Raw genomic sequence first — 27,546 nt, forward strand, 5'->3', positions numbered from 1 at the left:
TCAAAATAGGTCACCAGTCATTTACTACCTTATAGTAAAATGTCTGAATCTATGCCCCTGTATCCCCCATATTGTGATGCAATCAAAGCATAGTTTTTTTCCACTTTCTGGAATATTTTTTTTTACTGATGAAGCCACTTCGCATTTAAGAGTAGAATGCAGACTACCTTGGATTTTTTTTTTTTTTGTCTTGAGAGAAAAGAGAACATAAAATATTTAGTGTTGCAAGCACAAACATTTGGACGCAACAAATGACAAATTATAAAGCATTTTTTTTTGTCTTTTTAATCCTAGGAGAAAATCCAAATGTATCCCCAAATAAGCCTCAGTTCCCATATTTAAACTTTTTTTCTCATAGGAAAACTACAGGAATTTTAAAATATCACTTTGTTACATTTGCTTTTTTCTATATGGCACTAAATTGCTATATGATACAGGGTTTATTTTATATTTCTCAAAGATGAAAAAGTGATGAAAATTGAGTAGTTAACTCAAAATTACGTGTATAAGCCTGTGAACACGTAATTTCAAGCAGTGAAACATTTAAATAGTTTTGGCAAGTCCAAATATTTTATGTGGAGTTAGGTTAATTTTTCCAAATATATCTCGTTTATACTATTTTAATAATCTTAAGGAAAACTATTAAGGACAAGAAAGCATGAGGAAAAGTATACATTAATGAAAGCTACATACTAAAGCAGACCTTCAACAACAGCTCATAACTAATAAATGCTTTGTATTTTGTTTTCAAGCAGTTATGCAAATCAATTTGATGACTTCTTGTACTGTAGTTTACTGTCTTTAAGGTATTTTTCTGGAATTGACCCAAACTGCCATATCACATTTCCTGTCACTTTTGCAGTTCCAGGTTGGAATCAGTATTTGAAATAAAGTAGGGACAAGTCTAAAATATGTGTGTATCAGATAAGGTGTTTGTGGCTACTTCAGTTTCTCTTGCCACAGTAGTATCTCCCTTTGCAGGGCACTACTGTCTCTCAAACCAGTTACATCTGAAAACCAGCAATTGCTAGTCATAATTTTTTTAAAAATAGTTTTTAAGTGACCTAGGCAGTGAGCATTTTTCACACCTTTATGTGGGCATTTGAGAATCATTACTTCTTACTATAGGCAGTTGCTTATGTTCCCAGACATTATTAGAATAGCAGTTGCTTATGTTCCCAGACAATATCAGAATCTAGAAAAGTAGCCATGTGGAAATTTACAAGTGACTCTTGTGAACTTTGAAAATTATTGATGTTTTTGGAAACTAGGCTGATCACTTTGTTTATGTTTATTGTAAGATAGCACGCTATTTGGGCATTATTAGACCAGTCTTTTTCTTGAGATACTAAGTTAATTAAATGAGGTGTTAAATGGAAGTAATGATGTTAGTTGAAAACTGCAAGTGTTTTTCTGAATTGTGTGCCCATTTGCCTCAACTTTTTCTAGTATTAGTTGCCTCAGGCAATGATTCTTCAACTCTGTAATACTTGATACTGTATCAGGTATCTTGTGGGTGTAGAATATAGGGATTGCCAAAACTTCTTTTGAAGCAAAGGTACCTTATCTTTGTACTTTCCATCCTCTTTTTCCCTGAAGTAGAAGGTTCTTTCCCATTGCTTTGTTTATATTAGGCATTCAAATAATTGCTAATTTGTCTTGATGTGAAATTTACTACCTCAGAGTAAATGCTAGAGATTGTCTTTCATACAGATACCTGCTTTTCCTGCCCAATTATCACGAGAACTTTGTGTCATTTCTTTGATGCCACAAATAGAATACTTGTGTCAAAATAACCTTATTAATGGTGTTAGAAAAAGAAGTATTATATACTTATATGTTAATTTATATTCATCTGATAGTTATTCCTGTGGTATGATTTGGTGGAAAGAGTTCTTTGGAAGTGATTTCCTTTTTCCAGGGTGTGGTGCATTGGGTGTAAAGGAGAGAGAAGTGCTGCAATAGTCAGCAGTTAAAGACACAACACTAGAACAGGGGAAGAATTTTAATTCAAATTTTTATTTAATCAAAAGTCAAAATGTGAATACTTGATTCGTGGAGTTACTGAATTGGTGAAACATACAATCAGAAGTGAATTCTTAGAACTATATGTTTTAATCCAATTCCACTGAGCTATATCTTGATTTCATATTTTTGCCATATCTGTAGCTTGTATCTTACTTGATATAACTTGAAAGTATCATAGACATCTCACACTAAGGATCACCAGGTGTTTAGTTTCAGAGCCAGGTTATCTGCTATGAAAAGTAGTTCCCAGAATTTAAATGAGATTGGGGAAGATATTGCCCAGAAGAGTTCCTCCAAAATGCCCTTTATATGGACTTCAGGAGAATCTCAAGTAATACTGGGCTAGATACTGACCTAAGGCCTCATACACTTTAAATACCTCAATGTGCCTTTCTGAATATTACCCAGTTATTCCAGAAAGTGAGCATAAATATAACTGCCATTCTTTGTTAATATTTTATGCCTGTGTTGTTTTCAACTAGTTGTGTAGTGACTAATTTTAGTTGTTTAGGTCCTAAATACTATATATATAATATATTCCATGTTTTTAACATGAAGAAATGCTGCAATCCAACATATACTCATCTCTCAAGTATGAGAAAAGTTGGAGTAGCAGTTACATGATTACTATAGGAATTGGGGAATATATAGATAGTTTTTACTAATTAGTTTGCATTATACACAAAATATTTTTAAGAAAACAACCTATTTTCTAGACTTAGAGTCACTTAGTGAAGCCTATTCACTTTTCCGCTGTGCGTTGTACAGTTAACATTGTGCAACTGGAATGATCAAGATACTAGTAAATCCTTTGGTGATCACATAAGTGTAATCTTCCCCACTTTATACAAGAAGACTAAAGCTACTGTTTAAAAGTTTATTTGAAATTTTGTTTTGCTCAGTGGCAAAGATCAAATGGGACCATCCCTCTCCCTGTTAACCACTCTAACTGAGGCCTGAGTGGAAAAAGCTTAAATATAAAGAGTTTGACCACTTTTAGGAGAAGGGGACTCTTGAAAGAAGGTTACCAGGAAAATTGGGGTTTAAAAAGACTTAGAAATAATAATTGTCAAATTCAAATTTCGGAAGCTATTAATTTTGACTTAAAAGCATAATACACTAGAGTCCCCAATGCAAATGTGCTTAATCCATCACTCTGTACATACTTATTTACACTTCTTGTTCCTTTTTAAGTCTAAGAAGTAAATATAGTTAAGAAAAATGTTAAGTATCAACCTGCTTTTCTAATTCCCCCACCCCTCAACCAGGTCTCCAAGGTTTAACATGGAAAGGAAAGAGAGACATTTTCAGTGAGGAATTATTTTTCTTACTGCATTTTTTAGGATACTGAGACCATTCTTCTTCTACTCATCTTGATTTTAAATTGTTCTGTTGGGTACCCCAGAATGGTTCCAAGGTTAGTACTGTTTGAGCTCATTTCAGCTTCTGCCATGCATCTTTCCATATTTACTGAGTTTAAATGAATCTTCTCAGGGAGAAAAAAAAGCTAAATATAGAAAAGTGGGAGTACTTTCATTATAATACGCAAGGGCATAAAATAGAATGTTAGGAAACAATGTGGGTTTGTTTTCCCTAAAATATATATGATTATGGGCTAGTTTACAACTTTCCTTCTCTCACTGAAATAAAAATATATAGTTAAGGAATAGGGACAAATACATGACAGCATATGTGACATCTGACAGTTTGGGCATATTCCTTGCTACTTTCTAATCTTGAGAATCACAGTTTGCTGTTCTAGAGGTATCTGAGAGGTTCCAGATAAAAGCGATGACAACATGTTCTTAAACCTTGAGCGTGCTGGATGCCCTAAAGTAGGAGAGGAATTTATAACAGAAGCTTACAATGAAGAACCAGACATTCCGAGCCATCTGAGATCTTGCAATGAGAAGGCGCCAGGCGATAAGGAAGAGGGCAGTATTAAAGAGGTAGTGAATATTTCGGAGCCTAGGGAACAAACAGACATAACCAAAGTTAAAATTACCAGATAGCCAACCACGTTATCAGACGATAAATATGTGTTTTCCTGGCTAAGACTGGCCAGTATCTATGAAGTGCTCAGAGTATGTGGCATAACTTGGCCTTTTGGTTTTTGCATCTCATTTCTACAGCATTCTTGCTGAACAGTCAGATTTCTACCATATTTCCCTAACTACTTTCTCTTGCAGCTCTCTCTATTTGAAGCTATTTACAAGCATGACTAGCATAATCTTGTAAATATACTTTGATCATGTTAGCACATCATAAATCTTCACTGGTTCTTGTTCATTAAAAGGTAAATTCTAAAGTTCTTAGCTTGCTATTCAAGGTTCTTCCTTCCTGTTTTGCAAGCTACTTTTCCATCCTTACCATCTCTGCACTACAGATCCCCTGCTTCTACCAGGATTATACCAGAGTGCTAGAATTCTTTGTCCCTCAGGAATCATGACCAAAAGAAATTTAAGAAAGTTGAAAAAACTGAAGAGTGACTTTTTTTCTAGGTTAAATACCATAATTAGGTCCCTGCCTGTTGGGTATTTATATCCCATTATGACAGAGTGTGGTAGTAGAAACAAACTTGAGTTCAAATCTGGCGCCTAGACTTACTGTGCATTACCATGGACAAGTTATTTGCTGTGTTTAAACCTAAATATCTGTTTGATAAAAATGGGATAACAAAAGTAATACCTGTTTCATAGAGGTGTGGTAAAGTCTAAATGAAACTTTGTTACAGGGCAGAATATAGAGTACAGGACCTGTCATGTATTAAATGCTCAAGAAATGTTCATTATTCTTCTCTGCACAAATGGTATGTCTGGTATAAAATTGGATGCACAGTAGGTGCTCAATAAATATTAGCTGACTGATTATACTTACCTTTTTAAGTGTTGCTTTGCTTCTGGAATCCCAGCCATATCCTCTTTCAACAAGTATTTTTTAACTCCCAAAACATAATTTTCAATGTATTCCAACCAGTTCAACTGGCGCACATCAAAGTTGAATACCTGAGAGACAAGAGACATGATAGATTGCCAGAACCGCAGTGCCAGACAGTCACTTTGTCCACTTGAGGTTTCTTTTACATAGATGAGTGATATTCAACCTGGGAGACATAGGTTGAACCTCTCCAAAGGAGAGATTATTTGAGCTGTGATTTCAAAGGTACTGTAATATGGATTACTATTTACATAGGAATATTTAAACATGGATCAAGCACAAACACTTTATTTCTTCTAAGGGAAATTTAAAGGAAATAGTATTACATAGCTTGAAAGCTTATGGTTAGCTTGGTATATATCTCAACTAATCAAGGAGTAATTATTTTAAAGAGTGATGGAATAATATGTTAGTGACCAAAACACCAATGATGCAGCTTTCCCTTTCTTCTTAGATTTGGGTGTTATCCCCTCGTCCTGCCGTCCTTTCCTACAGAATTACCACTTCATTACACAGATTAAACTTAGGGAAGCAAAGCCTTAAGGAGTAAGTTAGCAGAATTTATATTTAAAAAGAGAGTGACTGGTAGTGGAAGAAAAAAGGAGTGATTTTTGTGAATTTCAGAATATGCAAAGATTTTAGGACTTATCCTTTGTTACCGTCAAGAAGTTAAAGAAATAAGTGGTGCTGATGCTAAGGAATTAAACTGAAGGCCTGTCTTGAGAAGTAAAAGTCTGAACTGTTGTAGAGAAATACTATAGGAAGGAAGATTGATGACACAGCACTGATGGAGGGAAGTCTGAGAGGAGGCAGAGTACACAGGTGTAGGGATTAGCTTTAGCAAGTTAAGGAAGGAACTGTAGCTGGGAGAGGCAGAACAATTTTGACTGGACAAGAATAGTGGATGATAGAGTTTATGAACAAATAAAATCATTATTTTTCATTGAAGTCATATGCTGTGGCAGATAAGGGAAGAACACAGCTACCCAGAGGTACTGAGGGTTTGTAGAAATGGTAACTACCAAGGAGTGAGAAAACGATTGAAGTGCAGTAGATAAAACATGTTGGCAGATCAGCAGTAAAGATTTAACCAAAGTCCAAGAACCTATGTTTCTAACTTACATTAAATTTGTTTCCTACGGTGGTGTTGATAGCATTGACTGATTTTCTTAAAAAACAAAGCAAAACAAAATCTGTGTCTATAACCAAAACATCCTTTATTCATCCATCAGCTTTCCAAATCAAATAATTCTAAATTCCAAGTGAGAAGCATTTTCCTGTTGCTTACGTCAGTGCAATACTTACTCTCTGGTCTTCAGGACTCAGCTCAGACATCAGCATTTCTGTATTGTATGTGCTCCATTCCCAACTCCGATTGATGAAATACTCCATCATGGAAACAGTTCTTAAAAGCCGATTCATGACCTTTGTCATCCTGAGATAACCATCAGATAGAAGTAAATACCAGCACACCACAGATGGCTGCTTCCCTGTCACTCTACAGAGATGTCTGAGAAATTATTTTTAACAAAATGCAAAAATTATCCCTGTCTCTTTCTCCCATTCTTCATTAAAATTTGTATTCTTTTTTCCCGCTTTCACATTAACTCTCTGTTGATTCAACAGAAAAGGAAAAGGGCTGGACCTAAAGGTGCTTGTTCGATTCCGCATTTAATACTACCACACTCCTCTTTCTCTTTTCTAACACCTATTTCTCAAGAGTAGCAAACCTATTTTAAAAGTTAGCCAACTATTCAGCTTGAACGACATACTGTTCATTTTTTGAATTCTGATGTAGACAATTACAAAACTTATTTCTCATCTTTTATTTTTTTTGTGAGACAGGGTCTTACTGTGTTGCCCAGGCTGGAGCGCAGTGGGGCCCAGCTAATTTTTTGTATTTTTTGTAAACAGCATTTTGCCATGTTGCCCAGGTTGGTCTTGAACTTCTGGGCTCAAGGGAGCCACCTGCCTTGGCCTCCCAAAGTGCTGGGATTATAGGCGTGAGCCATTACACTTGGCCTTATTTCTCATCTTTATTGTACGTTCTTGTATTTTTAAAAATTGATAGGATCTGAGGCCTTAGTATATAACTTTTGGGCAGAAGTGTAGACTATAATATTGTTTGGTGAACCAAAAGCAGTTGTCAGTCATAGGGGAGATTTAAAAAGATAAAATAACTTCATGCTGATAACCTATTCTGTATTAGGCACAGTCCCATACTTTTACAAAGTATTCCCTCTGCTAATTTCGATATCATCTTGTTAGGTAAGTCTGCAGTTTTAGAAATGAGTAACATGAGCTTAAGATAAAGTGTCAAAGTCAAATTCCAACCCAGTTTTAACTGACCTCAAAAAACCTGTGCTGTGTATTCTCACTACCCCTGTAAACCATTACGCAAGATGAACCTCACTGTCCAATCTCGCGGTCAGGACTTGGACCAGATCATCTTTGTGCACCTCCCAACTTTAAAACAATTTACAAAAACTTTCATATACAATTTTACTTGATCCTAACAATATGGCTGATAGAGAGTCAGGATTTGTATTATGCATCCCCATTTTACAGGGAGGTTGTGCTCAAGGTCCCATAGCTAATGGCCCACCTAGGTCTTTTAGCTACAAGTCACCTTTGGCCTGTAAACCACTTGATTTTTAGTTAACCCCATCTTGATAATAGTGATTACTGTAGTTGACTCAGTAATTACCTATGATGCTGTTGTGGGGTTTGGGCTTACTTCTGGTAAAAGATAATGCCCATGAACCTAATGAGTCATAAGATATTTCTCTCACTGTATTATAGGAGATTTTTTAGGCATGAGGTAGATAGACATCATTGTGGCTTGACACAAGCACCTTAATAGGGTTCCATTTTAAAAATATGAATGAGTGTAAGATATATTGGTTTGTACCCCTCATACACTGTTGTGACAGTGCCAATTGACAGTCTTCCTTTAGGGAGGATCAGCTGGCAGTAGTCACAAAATCCACATACCCTTTAATCCAGCAACCTCACTCCTCAGCATCCTCTCCTGAACACAGAGGTACATTCTACAAAGGGGCAGGCACCATGATATTCATTGCCCCGTTGTTTACAGTAAATAAATAAATAAATAAATAAATAAATAAAACACTGGGCAGAATGACTTAGATTTTCGTGGAAAATTAGTGGAAAAAGTTGTTAAATACACGTGTCTGATTTATATACACATACGCCCCTACTGCAAAGCAAACTATGTATGTCCATATATGCAATATGTCGATATATGTATATAAAAGCATAGAAGAGTATATACAAGCACACCTGGAGAAGGAAAGGGTCTAGAAGGATTTTAGCTTTTTTTGCCATAAAGATTATTGCCAAAATACATACTACACAACAAACCAACAAATATTACTGTTTGACTTCTCACAAAATACATTTGGATTTTTGTTGTGTCTCTTCCTTCTGTGTTTGTCTTTTTTCCTAACTGAACTTTATTCTTTATCCAGGCTGCCTTCTAATCCTGACATATTTTAAAACCTTAGCATTTCTACCTACAATATTTGTTTTGTTTTTCTTTTTCTATCTTTATTTAGTAAGCCTCATACAAATATTTTCCTTATAATCACAATGTTTCCTTTTCACCTTGCTCAAGAACTTGAGTTATGAGCTCCAAATGAGGTCTCTAAAAATTTAGATAAATTCTACACTAAGTTTTAGTCATTTGCACTGCTAATAAAGATGATAATTAAATGCAATGAAGAAGACTTCCTCCCTTATCAAGCGGCTAGCACAGAGGTTCATACTTCTGATTCTTGATCACAAAAATTGCCGTAGGCAATTATAATAATGATTCCTCTGACATAATATTATTCCAGCGAGACAGATAAAGGGATATATCCTATGCCACACAGCTAGGTGGTGACAGCTGCCTTCGCATCAGCATACTGTATTCCCTCTAATTTCTTCACTCATCTCTAGGTGGCAGTAAATCTGGTTCCAAATACTGACTTTGAGACAGCTTTCCCCACATCCTTCCTGTCACTTCCTTTGAGACTACTTCAGATTCTTTCCTTAGCTTCTATTTCCCCATTTGTAAAATTGGGATGATGAAAATTTCTTCCCTGGGTAGCTGTGACAATGAAAAAGGGACCATCATGCATCATCCTTAGCCCCATGATCGCCACAGTAAGCTCCCAGTCAGTAAGGTTGGCCATCATTATTGTATATTTAAGATTATCTACCTATTCGGAAAACCCTAGTGATAGAGTCTCAGTTGCTTTTCTTTTAGTGTGAATGATTACTTGCTGAATTCATCAAGCAAGTTCTTTAACATTTACCTTCCTTTATTGTGCTGGAGCATTTTTAATGTCTTTTGTGGCTTCTCACTATGACTGCTTGGTTTGTTCAAAACTTATACAGGTTGAGTATCCTTCATCTGAAATGCTTGGGCCAGAAACGTTTTCGGTTTTGTTTTCAGATTTTAGAATATTTGCATATATGTAATGAGATGTGTTGGGATGGGACCCATGTCTAAAGGGAAAACTCATTTCTGTTTCATACACACTTAGCCATATACACATAGCCTCAAGGTAATCTTATAGTTTAAATGATTTTATGCATGAAACAGTTTTGAATGTATTTTGACTGTGACCCATCACATGAGGTTAAGGTGTGTGGAATTTTCCACTTGTGGCATCATATCAGCACTCAAAATATTTTGGATTTTGGAGAATTTCAGATTTTGGATTTTCAGATTAGGTGTGTTCAATCCATATATATGGGTAAGAGTCAATTGTCTCCTTTAATCCTCCACTGAAGGAAGCGCTAAAGATTTGAGGGCCTTAATCTCCCATACAGTGACACTCTCAGAGCCATTGACTCAGCTTCTCACCTGGGCTTCCTTCCAGTGAGCCGCAGATAGAAGTCATAGATGATGGCAGGGGCCCGGTGGCTGACTGCATTCCTGTACTGGGTTGTGAAGTTGTTGGTGGTAAAATCAGCATATGGCCTCCTGAAAGCTCTCTCAAGTGGGATTTTTTCAAAGGTTGCCAAGACTTGGAATCCTAGGGAAAAAAGAGAGTAAGTGCTAGAGGAGAAGAGGAGAATATAGGCCCATCATAGTGGAAGGCATTTCTAATGGGTCAAAATAATAAAGAAGGATTTGCTGTGTAGAGTCAAGAATCAATGTGGGCAAGTGGTTCCCTGCAAACCGAAACAATGTGAATGGGTTGAGAACTGGATCCTTTATTTGAAACATTTACTCTAAAACAAATTATTGGGGAAAGACTTGTAGTCAATACAAGGAGGTACTGTTCAGAAAAATGTAAATCTACATTTAATTCTAAGGTTATCTACTCTATTCTGAAAGCCCCAAGACAGAGGCTAGAGACCTTATTTCCCTGGCTGGACCATTACTTTTAGAACCATTTGGAAAGTTTCTTAACATTTATTTGAACCTTTATTAAAGGTTTAAGTCAAAGATTCTAAAGGTAAGATTTCCTTGTGTTAATTTACTTTAATACTTCTCTGGGAATATGTTAGACTCAATTGTCCACTCTGGTATCCAGGGTTTTATTCCTAATAGTATTTTTCTTTTTATATTATTACTTTGATTAGGTTTAAATGTACATTTGTGAGTTCAGTAGTTCTTTCCAAAAGATACTCATTTGAATTCAATTTTATTTAATGTATGTAGGTTTTTTTCAAAGCATGTGCCTAAAAATTTATCTGAAAATATAGATCCTACATAGAGAAGAGTCGCAAGAATCACGATCATCTGGTCCACAGGCACTTATAAAAACATACGTGGCATTATTAAAACATTTGGTTATGTGCATGACCAAAAGCTATGCACAGGTTGATAGCCTAAGAGATTCTGATGTCAACGCTGACATTCTGATCTATATATCCATATAACCTGTTCAACATTTCCCTAGGGATGTGTAATAGACGTTCACATTTAACAGCTCTAAAATTGGCCTCCTGATATTCCCACTACCAGCCACCCCCTTCCCAATACATATACAAACTTGTTTCTTCTTCAATCTTATACCTCTAACCAAATGTTAATTCAATTTTTATAGTAGTTCAGGCAAAATCTTTAGGGTCATCCTTGGTTCTTCTCTTTCTTTAACAACTCACACACAATTGAACAAAATCTATCAGCTCAGTGTTTGAAAAATACCGAGAATCATAATTTCCACCTGCTGTCTCTCTGATCCAAACCCCTAATGTAGCCTGGAGTGTCTCAGTACTGTCCTAAGTGGTCTCTGCCACTACCTTTGCACCCCTATAGTCTGACCTCCATGTAGCAGCCAGAGTGATTCCTGTAAAATGTAACTCAGAGTATATTATAGGTATTTCTCCATTCAGAGCCCTTCAGTGGAATCACATCTCATTAGGGGCAACGCCATGGTCTAAAAGGTCTTGCACTATCTGTATCCTCACTCTCTGTGCCCACCACTCTGATTTTGTCTCCTACCATTCTCCCTGTCGGTGCTTCCCCTGTAGCCACACTGGCCTCCTTGTCGTCCTTGAATATGATTAAAGAGCTGTAGCATTTATCGTTTCTTCACCTTGGAATACTTCCTCCACATGTCCCTCCAATCTGCCCCCTCACTTCTTTCAGGTCTCAGCTAAGATGACACCTTATCAGAGAGACTTTCCTTGGCCATCACATAAAATAGCAGCCTTCCCACATCACGATTTACTTCTTTAGTCTGTTTTATTTTTCTGCAATCACTCAACCATATCTGATGTATATTTCTGCTAAGATTTATATACCATAACAAAATTATGTCTGTTTTGTTTCAACCTATATAGTACCTTGAAAAGTGGTTGGCAGGTAATCAGCGCCCAAGAAATATGTTTTTGACTAAAATAAATAGCAACATACAATTACTTTCCATTTCCTAAATCTATACCAATCCTTCCATTAGTCATTACAAATATATTTATTAAGCATTTAACATTTGCCAGGCACTGTGGTAGGTGCCGAGGTAAAAAATATATATATATTCCCTGTCTATTAAGAAGTTGGCAATCTGGTAGGAGATGTGGACAATTCAGAATTACATATTTTGCCTGAGTATTCTGCTAGAGATCTGTACAGTATGCTCTAGAGGAAGATAAAAGAAGCATCTAGCTCTGTCTGGGTGCCAGGAAGCGGGTGGGTGAGGCTGGGTTAGGAAAGGTTTTCTGAGTGAGCTGTCCAAATGGTAATAGCAAGGATTTACTGAAATGTCCACCATTCTAATCACTGTGCTTAGCACTTTATCTTATTAAATCCTCCCAAGAGCTCCTTGGAATAGAATAATTATTATTTTCATTGACAGAAAAGAAGTTGATCTATAGGGAGAAACTGAGTGATGTTTTCAAGTTGATATAACTAGTAAGTAGTGGAGTCTACTAAATGGTAGGACCCATACCAGCATATAATATTTATGTGGGCATGGATTTCTGTTTAGTGATATATCCTCAGAACGAGAATAATGCCTATTTAATAAATACAGGAGTGAATGAATGCGGTATGATTTGAATCCAAGTCTATAAGATCTTAACGCCCAAGACTTTTAATCATTAAGCTACTATCTTTCCAATCTGAAGACAAGTAGAAACTAATGCACATGAAGAAAATTCAATTTGGCAATTGAAAACTGTACTTCTAAATCCTCATAGGTCAAAGAAGGATTTAAATGAAAAATGCTTAATGCTTAGAGAGGAATGATAACATAAACATTATACAACAAAATGTGTGGGATACAGCCAAAGTGTCATTTCAGGGAAAAATAAAGCCATAAATGCATGTATTAGAAAAGCTGAATATTTGTGAGCTATGTTTCTAAGTTAAAGAGAAGAAAAAAAAATAAAACAAGAGGAAGGGGAAAATAGAGATAAGGCAATATATCAATGCAGCAGAAAAACAATGCAACATAATAAGAGTCGATAAAGCCAGAAGAAATTGGTTCTTTGAAAAAAAAAATAATAAACCCTCCAGACACACAAATATTATGAATTAAAAGAGAAACACAATTACAGATACAGTTTAGGACAAAAATATTAATATGAAAAATTTTATGTGAATATATTTTAAAACAAATTCTTAGAAAAAGAGATAAGTAAAATTTACTAAAACTGATTCCAGCAGAAACTGAAAGCCTGCAAAATTCTTTAACTATTGAAGAAATTGAAGCAATAAAAAATCCTCTCACAAAATTAGAAAGATAATTTATAGGTAATTTTACCAAGTTCCAAGGAATAGATTGCTCCAATATTACACAAATACTTCCAGAGAATTGAAAAAACAAGGGAAACATATTATTAGCAAACTGAATTAAACAAAATATAAAAAAGATAACATGGTATGACCAACTTGGGTTTATCCTAAACATGGCAGGATAGTTTAAAATTTGAAGCCTTCTGCCGAAAATTAGCAGCAAGACAACAATATGTACTATTGCCATTTTTATTCACCATTGTATTAGAAGTTCAACAAGAGATATAAAAAGGCTTGGAAAGATAGGAGTAATACTCATATTTTTGCAGATTAAGTAACTGTCTACGTAGAAAACCAAGAGGAAATTTTGTACAGTTTCTAGCAATAAGTTTAGCAAGATGGCTAAAGGGTCAATATGTGAAAATCAACTGCATTTGACACTGTTCACAAAAAATTATAAAACATGTTTTTACATAAAACATTTAAATTAGTAAAAAAAATGTGTAAATTACCTAGGCCCTAGGTATAAATCTGATAAAAGATGCTTAAGACCTGTATGCAGTAGATTAAAAACTCTTCTTAAGGGACACTAATGGAGACAATTCTATGGAGAGATAGCCCATGTTCACCCACCCAGCTGTCTATCACTCCTTGTAATGTCACCTGAGGCTATGTATGTTCAACATCCTATCACGTGGCTACTGCTACTAATAGGAAGCCCTCCTAAGAGCCCTGATAGGAAACACAAATGAGTTTAATTTGTATGCAACACCAAATTAATTAGTAATAGCTTCCAGATGCTGTATTAGATGGGCATCTAGAACAGAGCCTTGACACAGGGAGAAACAATGTAGTATCAGCCAAAAATGTTTGCTATATGTGTAAGAGGAGTAGAGGAAAATACCTGTATGCCAAGTGTTTTTCATTCTTGGAAAAGCATTTTTCAATTCAAAGCCTATTATAAATGAGCCACAGCCTCTAGCTGCCCTGCAATAGAACACTTAGTGAAGTACTATGGCTTACCATTGGAATGTGTAAGGAATAGTGTTAACCTATGTAACAGGGAAAGAAGGGGTGCATTAGTAAGTACTAAGAAATCCTACAGAATAGCCAAACTCCCTGCTTTTACCTTCTACCATAATTAGATGTTTAAGTTGTACTCAAATCTATTTCCATGGTTTTTATATATTGAACAGATCCAATCCTTTACATTCAGACAAATCAGTCATGTGTACAGTAAAGGATTTCTCAAAGTGGGTTTCAACAAGCATCAAGAATCATCTAGAGGCTTATTAAAAATATGGTTTCCTTAGCAACGCCCAAGACCTTGGTCCCAGGGTTCAAGGAATCTGGATGTTATTTTTATTTCTCCCATAGTGATTCCTATTCACTTTTACAAATCACTAGTAGAATGGTTACTGCACACCCAAGAGAGACAAGCTGCATAAATTAATGATCAGTATGACAGACTTAATAACAAAGGAATAACATCACTTGACTTTTCTAAATCTCATTGATCACTGATCATATTGCATTCTCAGTGACATTATCAAGAAGGGTAGGGGTGTGTGTAGGAGCTGCTGCTCCAGCAGGGAGGAGTATTTCCATATTTTATCACTGACATTCTTTATAACTGCCAACTTTTGCTTTGTTTCATCATTGTTTTTTGAATCTCTATGGACCCCTTACTGCTTATGATCATGTATATGTTCCCACTGACTCCTTTCCTTGGTAACCACAGTACATTCTAGTTAACCACCACACATTTACAATTTATCATTATTTTGTCTTTTACTTACTTTTTGTCTTTCTCCCCGTGTAGGATCTAAGCTCCATGACACACTGTCAATTTTTTCTCTGTGTCAGACACTAGTAATTATGCAATTACATGGCTATAGGTACTTACCCATTTTGCCCCAATTGCAGGGATTGAGGTTACCAGATGTACAGTGGTAGACTAACGTTGACTTAGGTCTGAAAAACGAAATAAAAATTAGATAAATACAACAAAATGGAAAACTAATGAAATAAAAATAAGGAAAAATAATATTTAGACAGAGTGGCTTCAATAATTCATCTGATGCAAGGCTTCCATCTTTTGTTCTTTCTCTGGGTTAATAAGAAAAATGGAAGAAGACTAGGAAAAGCGTGTGTGTGTGTGTGTCTGTGGGTGTGTGTGAGAGAGAGAGATGTTAGGAGTGGCATACTATGGAGCACATATGTGTGAGTTCACATAAAAAAATTTAATTCTGTTTACCATTTACTAACACAGCCAAATAGATGAACAACCTATGTTTTTAATCTTTATACCAGGAAGCTTCCCCTCACTTAGTGTTTCAACTTTTGGCATTTACCAGAGTTCAATTAAAAAAAAATTCTCTCATTTCATCAACTTCTATCTCCTTTGCGCTAAAAAAGAAAGCTGAATTTTAGACTACTGAATAGAAAGAAAAGCGTTTTGGTTATTAAGAATGTTATGGTTAAGTGATTTAAAGGTTTTATTACTTTTGAGCAGCCAAGTACCAAACTGTATTTATAAAACAACTCAATGCATATATGATGGCATATTAGGAACTCTACTAAATATTGAAACAAACACTGCCTCACGTTTGGGATCTTGTACAGTGAAATGCCTATATTTGGAAAATGTGCCTAATGTATTCACCCTCCCACTCATGAAATCTTTGAAAGCCCACTTTAGCATCCACACCTGTGAACTGCAGTATACCATCCTACAGCTAGCGTGAGATTGACAACTGTATCAACCGGAATTAAGTCTGCCACAGCCATTGGAGTAGCTTTTATGGCCCGAAGAAACCCTTTCCCAGCCTGCATAGGAAAAAGAACACAAAATATTAAACCAGGTCTTAAGTAATAGCTGAGGCTAAGGTTTGTATCATCAAACTGATTATACTAGTGCAGTAAGTGAAAACAGCTAATCTTGATCCACTGCTTACCGGGTTCTTATGCTAAGTCTGACTTCCTCAGCCCATCCTACCTTCTCAGCCAAGTGCAACTCCAGCATATCCATGAACTACTAGTTTTCCTCAGGTTAATTTAGGGAATAAATTTCCTCAAGTTTGTGAGAGGTTAAACTCAGTTAATTCACAAACACCAATAATAAACTTTCATATCTAAAAATCTAATTCATGACATGTTAAGAATTAAGATTATAAAATTTCCCATTAATTTTATCATTACTATTTGTTTACCATTTCCTTGATTTTGTTTTCTCCTAGGGTTTATTAACTTACAAGCAATAGTAGGCACTAAAATTTAAGAAACATTTATTTGAAAAAAATAAAAACTTTTTTGGGTCTTGGAAAAATTGCCTTATTATTTACTTTTTATTCAGTATCTTAGTTCACCTCACAGATCACTGATGTTATATAGATGTAAGAATTGGGAATTATTCGTGTTACTAGTTTGTTGAGTTTATGAAATTGATTCTTTTTACTTTGCATGTTTCCAACATTGATTTGCAATGATTAACGCTTCCTTATATTACTCAATTCTGTTTTCTTATAACTAGCACCCCTTCTTTCAGACATAAGAAACCAATTTAGAACGCTTTAGAAGATGTAAACAAATATTCAGCTTTGCATATAATGAAACCCACTTTGGGATCATGTTGAAATAATGATGTCATAAGTCACCAAACGTTCACCCCAACTGAACTTTTTTAGAAGAAAGAGTTGAAGATGGGTGGGATACAGAAAGAAAGGGGCTGCTAGAAAAATCAGAAATTGGAAGGAAGGTCTTCGTCACTGTCATAATTCACTGTCTCATATTTGTATTGTAATTCATGTTGAACCTAGTTCTGAGAGGAACAGAGACAGATTCTGAAGCACAGTCTGAATCCCTAATAAGATTTAAACTCATTTAGATCCTTGATTTCCTATTCATGGTACAAAAGAGAGAAGTTGGTTGAGTCCCTAAGTGCTTCAGTGATAGCCATGAAGCTCCACAGCTCGGCTGGGTCAATCTGGACTCCAGGGAGATGCTGATTGAGGGCTGCTTACCTAGAAGAGCCACTTTTCTCCTTGTAAGAGATTATTCAAAAGTGTTGCCTATATTCACGGATTTTTTGTATTTGAAAAATTTGCTCCAATTGGTAGTTGTCTTTCTGGTATTCATTAAGAATTATTGATGTATATCTCTTTTCTATATGCACACATAAACTCTTATATGTGTTTTATAATCAAGAATTTAATAATCTTTGAAGCTACTATTTTTATTGCATCCTCAATTCACTGTACTAATTCATGTCATTACAAACTGCAAAAAGGAGGAAATACCCCCATCTTGTGGTAACTAAAGAAAAATCCTTGATGCTCAAAGACTTTTCAAAAATAAAACTCCTAAATAGTAATTGATAGCACATTATCCCGTGTTTTTTGATAAAAAAATTCTCAAAGGATAAAAATAATTTCATCCTACCTCTGTATTACAATCAGAATAATTTAAATAATATGCCTCAACTGTTAGTAAAATAACATTTGTATTTTTGGATTAATGAAGCTAAGCCAGCACTAAGAATTCTGTTACTATTCCTGTACCACGTTTCAGGGAGCTACCTCTTCATTGTTATACATACCGCAATAATGAGTCCGCTAGGTCCATTTAGATTATCAACCCAACCCTAAAAGAAAGAAGGTTTCTATCGGTTACACATTTCAGAAATTGTTTTATCTTTGGAACAGCTGCAGGCTAATGTTAACAAATTTCAAACAGGAACACTGAGACCCCAGCCAAAAACACTATCTATATTAAGATCTCAAAGATCAATGGCAAAGCATTTGCTACTTTTTGCACTTTGACTGTGCAAAAATTAAAATTTTGCCAGGATTGTTTTTCATATCAGGAATCATGAATGGTTTTGCAGTGTTTTATGACCTCTTATGGACTAAATTGAATCTTGTCCTGATATGATGACCTGTTAGCAATTCACCAACCATATTTCACCTCAGTCCTGATTTTAGCCTCCGTAGGAGAACACTGAAAACATGATTTGTGCTAATGGCCCATTTTTTCACTTTTTTTTTTTTTTTTTTTTACCAGCTATAGAGTCCATGCCATATATATATATGTATATATACATATGTGTGTGTGTGTGCACGCGTGCATATGTGTCTATGTATTGACTTGCTTAAAGATGTTACAAAGAAGATTATGTTTAAGAGCAGTTAGAGGGAAATGTGTTTTTCAGTTTGTTTCCTAAGCCCCAAGCCATTCAGTTAACCTTATTATGTCTCTTTACCTTACGGTATAAAAGTCAAATGTGTGTGTATAACAGGAGAGGAAAGAGAAGAGAGGAGAAGATGAAGGGATTAATATTTAGTGGGTGTTTTAGTAGGAACCAGCCTTTTACTAGAGACTAAGCACTCCTCATACATTGTTTTATTAAATCAACGCTCCAAAGTAGTATCTGTCCTGTTTTATGGAAGGGACAACTCAAAAATGTTGCATTGCCAGTAAGTAGTGGCGCTAGAAGGTATCTGCCCCAAAGCTTCACAGACTTGCTTTGAAGAAGATGGTATTATTCAAAGTACTTTCAAAAGGACATAGCAGTATGCTGAGGTTACAAAAAAAATTAGTATTCCTAAACTGAGCTCCTTCTGTGAGCTTCAAAACTCGTTTGTCCTGGCAGTTGCAGTGCTACCAATTTGGCCATCAAGAACATGCTGGTATGCTTAAACTATAGTGGGAAAGCCAAGATATGAAACCATCACCCATGGGAGTTCTGAGACTAGAATAATTAGAAGCTAATTTAAGATCTCTATCCAACTCTAGGACAGTCAGGGTAACTGCCAGAGGAGCCACATGATGTATAAATCCTGAACCCAAAGTGGAATTTTGTCCTAGTGAAATGGGTTCATATTTGATTGGCTGCACTTAGCTATAAATCCTGAGGAGAATAAGAAGACATCAGAAAGTAATTGGACTAAAAGAACCTTAGTTTGGAAGCAAAACACAGAATCCAGGTGAGTGGGCTTACTGGGAAAGGCTCCTGCCAAGTTGCTCCCACAATAGAGGGCCTTATGATGGCGATGTTCATGTTTCCGCTCTCTTGCTGCACCACCATTTCTCCCAAGGCCTTGGTGTAGGTGTAAGTATTGGGCCGATCGCCAATCAGCTTGGGTGTGATCTCGTCAATAATAGCATCGTCTAACCACCTAAAAGGTAGCCAGAGTAAAAAGAATTCTAGTAACATGTGTTAGACAATAAACCAAAAGGAAAATGTGAGACACAGACAAACAAAACTTCCACCTTCAGCCTTGGTACTGGAATTCGGAGCAGTCACATGATACCAAGTTTGAGGGTGTACCTGTTCAAAGCATGCATGAGCTCTTTGCTCTCCGCTGCTAAGTCCAGTCTTATCAGTCAAATCCTATGTCCTTCCATCCAAACAGATAAGTAGGTAGTAGGTAGACTGATAGAATCAATACCAATACTACTTTATTACTACTAATAGTATAGGGCTATTAGTACTACTTTATTAGTACTACTTTAGCACTGCTACTAATTTATCAGTATTGATTACGACTTTATCTGTACCGTAGTAGTATAAATTAGAGGTTATTACATTTAACCTCTTCCTCTCCAACAAGCTCATAAGTACATTCATTTGACATTTTTGAGTCCCAGTCATTCTCCCAGTAGTACGCTGTATGCTATGTTCAGGGAGTTAGAGGCTCTCCTCCAAAGTGTTTCCATAGCAGCCCTAATCACTCTTGTCCGATAAAAACCCAGTGCACTGATCCTGAAGCCTTTAGCTTTAAATTTTAAAAATTTCATTCAATGAAAATCAAATCACAGTGACTACTTTTGGCAGACTTACAATCTGTTTTGGCAAATCTGTGTAATGTGTTTTGAAGGTCTGTTTAGAGTCTAGGTTAATAACTTGATAATTATCTCCAGAGATTTCCAACAAATTCATAAGTCCGTCAAGTGGGGTGATTATAGTACTCCGAAATAGCTTCAAAATCACGATTATTGAATACTCCTACTTACAAGATAACATGTATCATGAATAACCAAGTTACCATAGCATCAGCCTAATCTTTCTTAAAAATATGTCAGAACCATTTGATAACCCTAACCTCTATCGACACCTCTCTAAGAGAGCAACAAAATTATTGTCAATTAAATATGTAACATTTCTTCTAGCTGACAGATCTATGTGGTTAAATTATGGATATAGCATAGCTTTTAAAAAATTAAGCTACTGGAATATGCTAGTATGATTTTTCTAATCAATCTGGTACATTTATTTCTATTTTGTAGAACATGACATAACTATACTATTTTGATTGTGGTAACCACTTTGCTGACATGACGCATTTTTGAGCAACTAAGATGTACATGATAAGACTTACTCAGAATCATAACTTTCAATTTTAATGCCTCATTTGATCCTGAGGTAGAATGTGGGCATTGACTATAATGTTTCCATTTTTCTTGCTTTGCTTCTGTTAGTGCTGAGAGCCTTTTCATTTAAATTGAATAGAGAAATATTGAGGGGTTCTAGAATTAAAAACAACTTTAATTACATAGAAATATCTAGGATATTTTAACTATATGGTCACCTGGTGGCTAGGAAAGAGTGTAGGATGATGCAGACAGCTCTCCATCTTAACAATAACCCTACCACTACCTCATTTCATTTGTGGGTCAACAGTGGATTGACTGACCTAAGACCCTTCTCTCTTACCTGCAAAAATATACAGTTTATGAAAACCAGGTCTTGAGGGAATAGAGCTTAATTTCAATAAGGCTGTAAAGAAAAGAATCCTAGAAAACATCAGAGCCCAACAATGTGCTGGGGTTGTATGTCACATGGCTAGTACCAGTTGCTGTCATTAATTTTAGGGTACATGGAAAGGATAATATTTGGGAGGATGGGGGACTTATAAAGCTTGGTGAGTTTGCTTGTCTTAGAAAATTGTGGTTTTATAGATTTCTAACAACATGTATGCAAGAAATTTTAATATTCTATAGATGGCTTGCCTCTGCTACTCTCAGCTATACTTGTATTCGGCTGTTTTATCTTCTCGTTCCAATTGTACTTATGAAAATGGCAATAATTATATTCATTCTAAATTCTCAGGCTATCATGAGAGTAAACAGGAATATTCACAACTACATTTAAGCTCTTTGATAAAATGAGCCAATAAACCTAAGGCATTCTTATTTTTTAATAAAACAACCAATGAGCATACATCTTCGTAATAGTTGGTCTTAAAATGTCATTTCTGGCCAAGTGAAGTGGCTGAAACCTGTAATCCCAGCCCTTTGGGAGGCTGAGGAAGGAGGATCATTTGAGTCCAGAAATTTTTTTTTTTTTTTTTTTTTTTTTTTTGAGACGGAGTTTCGCTCTTGTTACCCAGGCTGGAGTGCAATGGCGCGATCTCGGCTCACCGCAACCTCCGCCTCCTGGGTTCAGGCAATTCTCCTGCCTCAGCCTCCTGAGTAGCTGGGATTACAGGCACGCACCACCATGCCCAGCTAATTTTTTTTTGTATTTTTAGTAGAGACGGGGTTTCACCATGTTGACCTCCAGGATGGTCTCGATCTCTTGACCTTGTGATCCACCCGCCTCGGCCTCCCAAAGTGCCGGGATTACAGGTGTGAGCCACCGCGCCCGGCCAAGTCCAGAAATTTTAGAACAGCCTGGGCAACATAATAAGAGCCTACCTCTACAAAGAAAGTTTAAAAAAATTAGCAGGGCACAGTGGCATGCACCTGCAGTCCCAGCTACTCAGGAGGCTGAGGCAGGAGGATTGCTTGAGCCTCAGAGTTGGAGACTGCAATGAGCCATAATTGTGCCACCATACTTCAGCCTGGGTCATAGAGAACCTGTCTCAAAATAAATGAATGAATGAATGAATGAATGAATACATAAATAAATAAAACAAAAATAAAATAGCATTTTTAATACAGCCAAACAGACCATCTGCTAGCTCATCCAGCCACTTCCTAGGTTCAGAGGAGAACATGCACATCCACTGGTTAGGCAAAGCCCTTCTTAGGACTTAAACTCAGTTCAGGGTTGCTGCTGCTGTTTGTTCTCAATTTGTTTTTAAAACAGTAAATAAGTTAACATAGATTTAAAAAGACACTATATAAACCAAAATACATGTCTGAAATTAATCTAAATGTCTTTCAGTATACTCAACATGTTTTGAACCCATGGGTCTCAAATTCTAAACTTGAATTGCCTTAGAGGAAGCATAAAGTCATTGAAAATTTCAGAAAGCAGTATGTATAGGTCTATGTGTATACACATACACATACACACACACACACACAATTTCTTCTAAAGATTACTATCAATTTTGGTTTGAAACCTATTGAATCAACATGATTATATCATTAGTAGTTTCATTATTTATATATTTGCTGAATGAAATACCAAGAGGCATACATATTTTCCCTCCCCTGATCTCCCCAATTTTCTTATGCAACAAGTGGGCAAACCTAGTGGTTTTTCAGGACATCCGTTAGAGAGTAAGTAATGGACACATGTCTTATGATAACATTTGGTCTCTCTCTCTCCAGTCTAGATTATGTCATTCCCTTGATTGTTGTACTTATCAAGTTGTATTTGCTTATATGTCTGTCTCCCCACTGAAGAGTGAGTCCAGGAGAGGAGGGATTATGATTTTTATCTCTGTGTCTAATCATCTTTCTGCCCCCAGGAGCCAGGTGCCTTATTCAGTAAATGGATGCTCTTCCACTTGCTAATCTTGATTGGCCTATTTCTGTACTATATTAGGTTTTGGGAAGCAGAGATGGACAATGACGAGAGAAGATGAATTCAAAAGAAGAAGAGATTGTAGGGAGAATGTGGGAAAGGAAGAAAGGGGATATCTTTGAAGAGCAGTAAGCAAAACAGGAAGTCAAGTCTCTAGTGGCAGTGGTGAAAAGTGTTGACCAACTGGTTTGGTGAAGGTGGCTTCAAGGTCAATTTTTTCACTGGATAGCAGGGTATTTCTGAGCCTAATGCTTGTGGAGAATTGGCCTCTGTATTTCCCTCAAGACTTCGACAGAGCACCTAGCCAGGCTCAAACATGAGCCAGATGCTGACTGCCCTGCCAATGGCCTGCTAATGAGAAAACTACTCAGTTTGGTTAAGAAATAATTTAACCTTATTCTGGTTTGTATTTCAAGTCTGCTGATATCAAAGTACACAGAATTTTCATTTTTATTCAGCTACTTAGATGTCATTTTGAACTGTGCCATCCTGAAATTAAAAGCACAATGCTAGAGTCAGCTTTCACTATTCCCTTAGAAGAGATCAGCTTTTTTAGTGTTAAGAATGTGTTGTATGTGACGAAGACAAGACTACTTTCCAACGTCTGACCTCCTTTCATATCTCACAGAGGGCTGTGATGAGGGTGACTGTGGCTGGCTGTGGGGGCCTCCATTCCCCTCCTCTCACCCTTGCACCCTCCGTGCACATGCCACCTTTCCTTTTCCACATGGCAGATTAGCTGTGTCTTCTGGTGACCGTGTAGCTTCAGAGGTGTGTTTTTTAGTAGGTACAGATCTACTAGGAACTTTTGATTAAAGCTTCTAGGAACTGAAAGACAACAGGAGGTGAGGAGAGCAGGAGAAAGAGGGAGCATGGGGTACCAGCAGATAAATGATCCTCATTTCAACTCAGGATTGCTCAGTGAAAAAGCTCCTTAAGGCACTATTTCCCAAACTTGCCTGCTCATCAATATGAATTACACAGGGCCCCTGGGAAATATCCAGATTCCTGGGTGCCATTGTAGAATCACTAAATACCTCTGCAGAGGTAAGAGTCTGATAATCCGTATTTTCAACATGCCCCAGAAATTCCAACAGTCAGGCAAATCAGGGAATCACTAATTTAAAAGAAGTCCACTCCATAAACTTAAGTCATTGAGATTTGAATACATCGGGATTAGCTCTCAAACATGCATTGCTTCTTGGACTAAAATTACAAAGAGAATTGAGTTTTAAAAGAATTAAATCCCTGGTATTAGAAATATAAAAAATGACAAGTATACATGTTCTAATCTGGAGTTAATTTGATCGGTGCAACCCCATATACAAAACAGGAGCCATTTCCTATTTTTTTTTTGCTTCCCCAAAACATGGAGGTGTTTTTTATATGGTCTCGTTTAGTCTTCCACACCACTCCTCTCTGGTAATCGTTCTTGTTGCCTCTGTCTACTCTCCATGCTAGTCCACTGCCTCCCCATGACTCCTGGCCATATTAATATTCCTGAAGCCCACTTTCATCAGTGTCTTTCCATGATTAAAACAAATGATTACACACAAAAATTACAAATAAAAATTACACAGAAAAACACATGCACACACGGCCCTCTTTCAGTGGATCTCCACTGCCCAAAGAATAAAATACAATTCCTCTGCACGGTATGCAAAATCTCCATGCAGTATGGCCCAGCCTTCCTATCCAGCTTGATCTCTCACTGCTTCCCTACACATACATAACACATGTGCTGCCAAGATGGACTTTTGGCTGTGTCCCAAACACGCCTGGGTTTCCCAGCTCCAGCAGCCCTGCCAGGCACGTGTGTACATCTCACCTATCCACACTCTGCCCACTCTTCCAAGTCTTTTCATATACCTCCCTCTACCCACCAGAGTTAATACGACCTGTTTTCCCACCACCACACTGTATAATTCTGCCCTGTTCTATTTGTCTTGGATGTGAGCTCTTTGGGAACACAGTCTATATCTTAAGAAAGCACCTTCTAATCTCTACCACTGACAAGTATGTGAGTAGACTGGAAAGACCATGGGCTTCAGAATCAAGTGGCCATGGATTAACAATGTGTTTGAGAGACGTTCAAGGAGTTACTTAGCCTTTCTGAGCTTTTTGCTCCATGATTTGTATAGCAGTGATAATACTATCAACCCTACAATATTATGTTATGGAATTAAAAGTCTGTGAAAGTGTCTTGCTCATGGTAATTGCTCAATAGTGATTCATGTCCTCCATTCCCTTCTTAATTCAGATTTATTTACGTATGTTCAATAGAGCAATAAATATTTGTGATTCCATTTTTTCTAGCTCCTAGTTCTAGTTATTTCAGGTTTTTATACAAGTGCAAAAGCCCTTTTCTTCTACACTGGTTTCACTATGAGGAGTTACCTTGACCTAAAAAATAGAAAAGCAACAATCATAAAACCTGCCTGTCTTGGTCAGCTATGTGCATTTTTTAAAATAAACATTCTACAAAGCTGTTATTCCGGAAAACCGTAATTTCACATAAATGGATCACATTTATGCACATAAATTTCCAATGGTAAATACTCCAAATAGGCAGAAGCTGGTAATATGAAAGTAGAGAGGAGTCAGAATGGGAACTGGTGGCTGGGATAAGGGGCAGAAGACAACTACAGGTATAAGAGCCAGGAAAATTAGTTGCTTAACACTGATTAACGGCCATGCTTGTCATACTCATTAAAAGCATTAATTCCCAATTTAAGTTATTTTTAAAATATGTTTATGCTAATATGCTAAAGTTTTCATACTAACAAAATCAAATTTCATCTTTCTGGAATATTTCAGTGCTAAAATAATGCTAAAAGCTTTTAGATAGGGACTAAAGAAAGGGAGCTCAGGCCTGACAGTCTCAGGATACAGGATGGATAGAAAATGGGGTGAGCGGAACAAGGAGAGACTTTAGGCCTGCACAGGTTGGGACCAGGATGTAAGCATGGGGTTCAAGTTCACAACCCATTCCCTTTATTGACAACACTGGGCAGTACCACTGCTGCCCAAGCAATCAGAAAAGGTCCTGGCCAAAAATGAAAATCCTTTATTTCCCTGAACTAGAATTCCCATTCAACTGATTTTCTAGAAAAATAAAGTTTCATTTTACATTGTCATGGTGATCTTCTTGAGAACACACAATGCCCAGAGTACAGCTTCAAGATCATCTTGTTGTCTAACTCCTGGCTCCTTTAAAAAAAAAAGAACTGCTGAAATACTAAGAGCAATGGCAGCTGTTATGATAGTTATAGCAGCTATCCCTTATAGTTACTGTTAAGGACAACAACAACAACAAAACTGTCCCCAAGGCATTTCTCTGTTGAATTGAAAGCAAGAAAAACTCCCAAGGGAAATAGAAACCTAAAAACTTTGGAAAATAATTCCATTTTAACACAGGCCAGTTACTAAATAGAGAATTAATAAAAGAAAAAAAATATTTTCCTAAAACAAAGAAACTACACCTGGATTTAGGTGAATTCATATTTATTCAGAATGATTTTTAATGCTATTTGTTATTCTAAAACTTCCAAAAATTCCAGCTGGCATAGGAGTTGTTGAAATACTCAGATGATGGTTGCTGGGCTTTTTTAAAAGTGCTATTCAAAATTTAACATATAGGTTTCATTCAAAGTTTAAGAAGAAAATAATGAACAATCAGAAACAAGGCTGAGATGTGGGGATATAGATAGATATTTTACACATAAGACTTCTGGGTCTCAAAGTGTCAGTTTGTTATGGAATTCTGTCATCTATTCATGCTTCAGTCAAAACAAATGAAGAAAAACAGAACAGTATGAACAACAATCATCTAGTGCCACCAAAAACTTTTCATTCATTCAGGAAGCACTGAGTCCGTAGCTGGAGATGCAAAGAGGAGCAAGAAATATTCTCTTCCATTGAGAAGCTCATTGTCTAATGGAGAATGTAAATAAACAGCCAGACATTCAGAATGACCTGTGTTACCAGCGATAATAAAGCTGAGCACAGGGTAATATGTCAGCACTCAGGAAGGGTGCCTAAGCCAGAGAGCTTCACCGGGAAGACTTGATGTGAGTTAGAATTAGCCAGGTGAAGCAGAAGGGGAAATAAGCTCTAGAAACAGAGAGCTTTGAAAAAGGCAGGCAGGGTATAAGGAGGGGAGGCCTTACTTCCTTGGGACTGCAGCATGAAAGTAAGGGGAGGGCTGAGAGAGAAGAGGCTGGACAGGTGGTCCTGGATGTCCTAATTAATTTTGAATTAACAAATAATAAGTATAACTTTTTCTCTGTTTTTTAAAAAACTGAGTTCCTTAATTGCATCCAAAATTTATCTGTTGAGATAAAATAATTTCATTCCCAGTTCTAATTAGTTGCTTAAATAATTGTTATGCTTGGAGAGCAGTAAATGACAGATGGACATTAAAAATTTTGTACAAATGTCAATTGCAATTTGTTCATAAATCTTGTAGCAATTACCTGCCTTGTCTGACATATACTGGAGGGAGGATGGAAAGTGCTGAATGCCTGAAGATAAACCAACTCTTCCTCTGAGAGGTAAATTTATTCTCCTTTGAAACCTAGGGATATTTAGTGTCTGGTCATAGTTTGGAAGGAGGTGGTATGGA

At 36.6% G+C, this 27,546-nt stretch overlaps 1 protein-coding gene across 1 annotated transcript in view; it reads right to left on the reverse strand.

Moving 5' to 3' along the window:
- Positions 1-3,543: 3,543 nt before the first annotated feature.
- Positions 3,544-27,546, reverse strand: part of FAR2 (fatty acyl-CoA reductase 2) — a 156,798-nt gene continuing 132,795 nt past the window's right edge. Inside the window, exons 5-12 of the mRNA XM_032286897.1 lie at positions 19,164-19,341; positions 17,763-17,807; positions 15,876-15,994; positions 15,072-15,139; positions 9,842-10,013; positions 6,271-6,400; positions 4,906-5,033; positions 3,544-3,996 (exon numbers count right to left, since the gene is read on the reverse strand). Coding sequence (XP_032142788.1) covers positions 3,834-3,996; positions 4,906-5,033; positions 6,271-6,400; positions 9,842-10,013; positions 15,072-15,139; positions 15,876-15,994; positions 17,763-17,807; positions 19,164-19,341 — 1,003 coding nt within the window. The 3' untranslated portion in view covers positions 3,544-3,833. The remainder of the gene's footprint in view (positions 3,997-4,905; positions 5,034-6,270; positions 6,401-9,841; positions 10,014-15,071; positions 15,140-15,875; positions 15,995-17,762; positions 17,808-19,163; positions 19,342-27,546) is intronic.

The sequence above is a fragment of the Sapajus apella genome, unplaced genomic scaffold, assembly GCF_009761245.1.
Source record: "Sapajus apella isolate SASKATOON/1434 unplaced genomic scaffold, GSC_monkey_1.0 scaffold2, whole genome shotgun sequence".
NCBI classification, from domain to species: Eukaryota; Metazoa; Chordata; class Mammalia; order Primates; family Cebidae; genus Sapajus; species Sapajus apella.